Genomic DNA, 2,319 nt, shown 5'->3' on the forward strand with positions numbered 1-2,319 from the left:
AAAAAAAAAACAATTAAAAAAAAAAAAAAACCCCAATAAGCTTTTTTGACCGCTTTTTTGACCGAATCCTTAAATTAATCGTCCGAATTATTCCGAATAATTCTTCGTCCGAATAATTCCCGAATCCGAATTTGCTAACTATGAGCTTGCTTAGCAAAAAAAAAAAAAAAAAAAAGCCTTTATTTGTATAATGCGAAATGAGCTCACCTATTACGCACGGGCAGATCTAACCATTGCACGTGAGATCAGGTCGTGCGAATCATGCTTCTTCAGTCACCTGGGCCTCTCTCTCTCTCTCTCTTGGTGATATAGAATATCAAACCAAAACTGATACAAATCCGAAACAATAAAAAGAGGTATATTATTGTTATCATAAAGGTATGTTATTTTTTCAAATATTACAAAGACATATTTTACCACATGGATAGATGTGTCAATTTTGATTTTTGAATAAAAAGGACATCATTTAGATTAGATAAGTTTCAAATTTCGAAGTTTAATTCAATCAAATATCTCCTTTATATTAGCATGCATCTTGTATATGTTCATTAATGTGTACTAGTATTTTAGACAATGCTATGCATTTTTCACAATTTTTTAAATTAAAAATATTGTGAGAATGGATGGTCAAGATCTGTTTTGTTATTTCCAAAAACTTCACATTCCAGTGTTACATCGATAATTAAAGAAAAAAAAATTTCATAGTTCTTTTTAGGGATTGAGTTCCATAGCCAATTACGTAATATACACTAACTACTCCATATATATCTCTCTTGCCACAATAGTTTCATGGAGGAAGGGGAGGAAACTATTGTGAGAGGAAAGAGACTATAAGGATTAATACTTATTCTTTTTTGGGATAAAGAAAACAGATCTGGCTCCTTTGTAAGGTGAGTGCACATCCAGTGGTTTGCAGCACCTTGGTACCTGCTTCAAAATGCTCCAGGCCATCGGATATGCACTGTCACCTCTATTGCACCACTGAGGAACCCCACCCAAAAAACAGTTACCTACTTGTGTATTATGTCTAGACATAGATGGACATGAAAAAATTAACTATTCCCCATCACCTCATGTAGGACGGATGCCTCTCATTAATCTATGCACCAGCGCACTGGTCGCGTAAGCTGAAAAGATTCTCTTACCTTTTTATTCTTATCAGTTATACTCTATCCTATTCTAAGGGAGAAATTGAGATGAGAACCACCAAAAGAATTTTGAACCCAAGAGATTTTGATTGTCGTCGAATGTGACGTTTTTCTAAACAAAATATAAATATTGAAAATTTTGCTAGAAAAGAAAAGAAAAAATTATAAAGATGGAAAACTTTAATTTTCGATATAGTGCCAAGTATTTGAATTTGTAGAACTCCTCCTCTTCACCAAAAAAATAAAAAATGAAAGAGGGGAAATCGATTGGAACCCCTGCTTCCCAATTCTGTATTTTTTTTTTTTCCTTGATCCTTAAAAAGTCTCTTCTTCTTCTTCTGATTAAGTTTCTGCACCAATCCACCAACCAGAGAAGTATAGAAAAGAGAAGAAGGTACTACATGAAGAGCTCGGACTGTGAAAGCGTGTAATAGTGAGCAGTTTGATCAAAGTCTTCGAAATCCCAAAACCCACCATGAAAATCAAACAAGGAGATGGCAGTTTCCCCTTCCGTACCATTATTACTAAAACCAGAGTATACTCCTCCACCATGGATGATCTCTTCTTCTTCATACTTATTGGTCTGCAATCTGATCTGGGTCTGTGGAATTCCGAGCTCGTCGTCTGATGCTTCAAGAAGATGTCTTATAATAGTACTCCCCTTCTCTTCTCCCTCCTCCTTGTAGAACAGTGGAGGTGAGGAGGAGCTGGTGTTATTGCTGGCGGTGGTGGTTGGGGGTTCGATAGAACCGGCTTCCGAGGGAGTAGTATTTTCGGGTAAAGGGTCGGAAGAAAAGTCAGGTTCTGAGGAGGAGGAGAGCTCTTGCTGGAGGGTTGTCATAAGAGAAGAGAGGTTATCCTGGGGAAGCTCCTCTTCCTCATCTTCTAGAATAGACAATATGTGATGGTATGGTCTTTGGCGCTTCGTTTCTTCAATCTCCTCCTCTTCTACTACTAGTGTTTCTTCCCTCTGGCGTTTCAATGGTGTTTTCGTTTCTGCCATTACAGCTTATACCAAAGGCAGAGGCAGAGGCAGAGGCAGAGGCAGAGCCAGAAGCAGAAGGAGAGAGAGAGATAGAGAGAGTTATAAGGATCAAAGAGGAAAAGTGGGGAAGGCGTGAGATGAGTGTCTGTGCCCTGGTATGGAATATGGAGTGGGAAGGAACTGGAG

The 2,319-nt window shown here is 38.0% G+C and overlaps 1 protein-coding gene across 1 annotated transcript; it reads right to left on the minus strand.

Annotated features, from left to right (window-relative positions):
* Nucleotides 1-1,545: 1,545 nt before the first annotated feature.
* On the minus strand, nucleotides 1,546-2,151 carry LOC122076275. Its single transcript, XM_042641597.1, has one exon. The coding sequence runs from the start codon at nucleotides 2,149-2,151 to the stop codon at nucleotides 1,546-1,548; it is 606 nt and encodes a 201-aa protein (XP_042497531.1).
* Between the last annotated feature and the right edge of the window lie 168 nt (nucleotides 2,152-2,319).

Source organism: Macadamia integrifolia, chromosome 4 (assembly GCF_013358625.1).
Source record: "Macadamia integrifolia cultivar HAES 741 chromosome 4, SCU_Mint_v3, whole genome shotgun sequence".
Taxonomy (NCBI): Eukaryota; Viridiplantae; Streptophyta; class Magnoliopsida; order Proteales; family Proteaceae; genus Macadamia; species Macadamia integrifolia.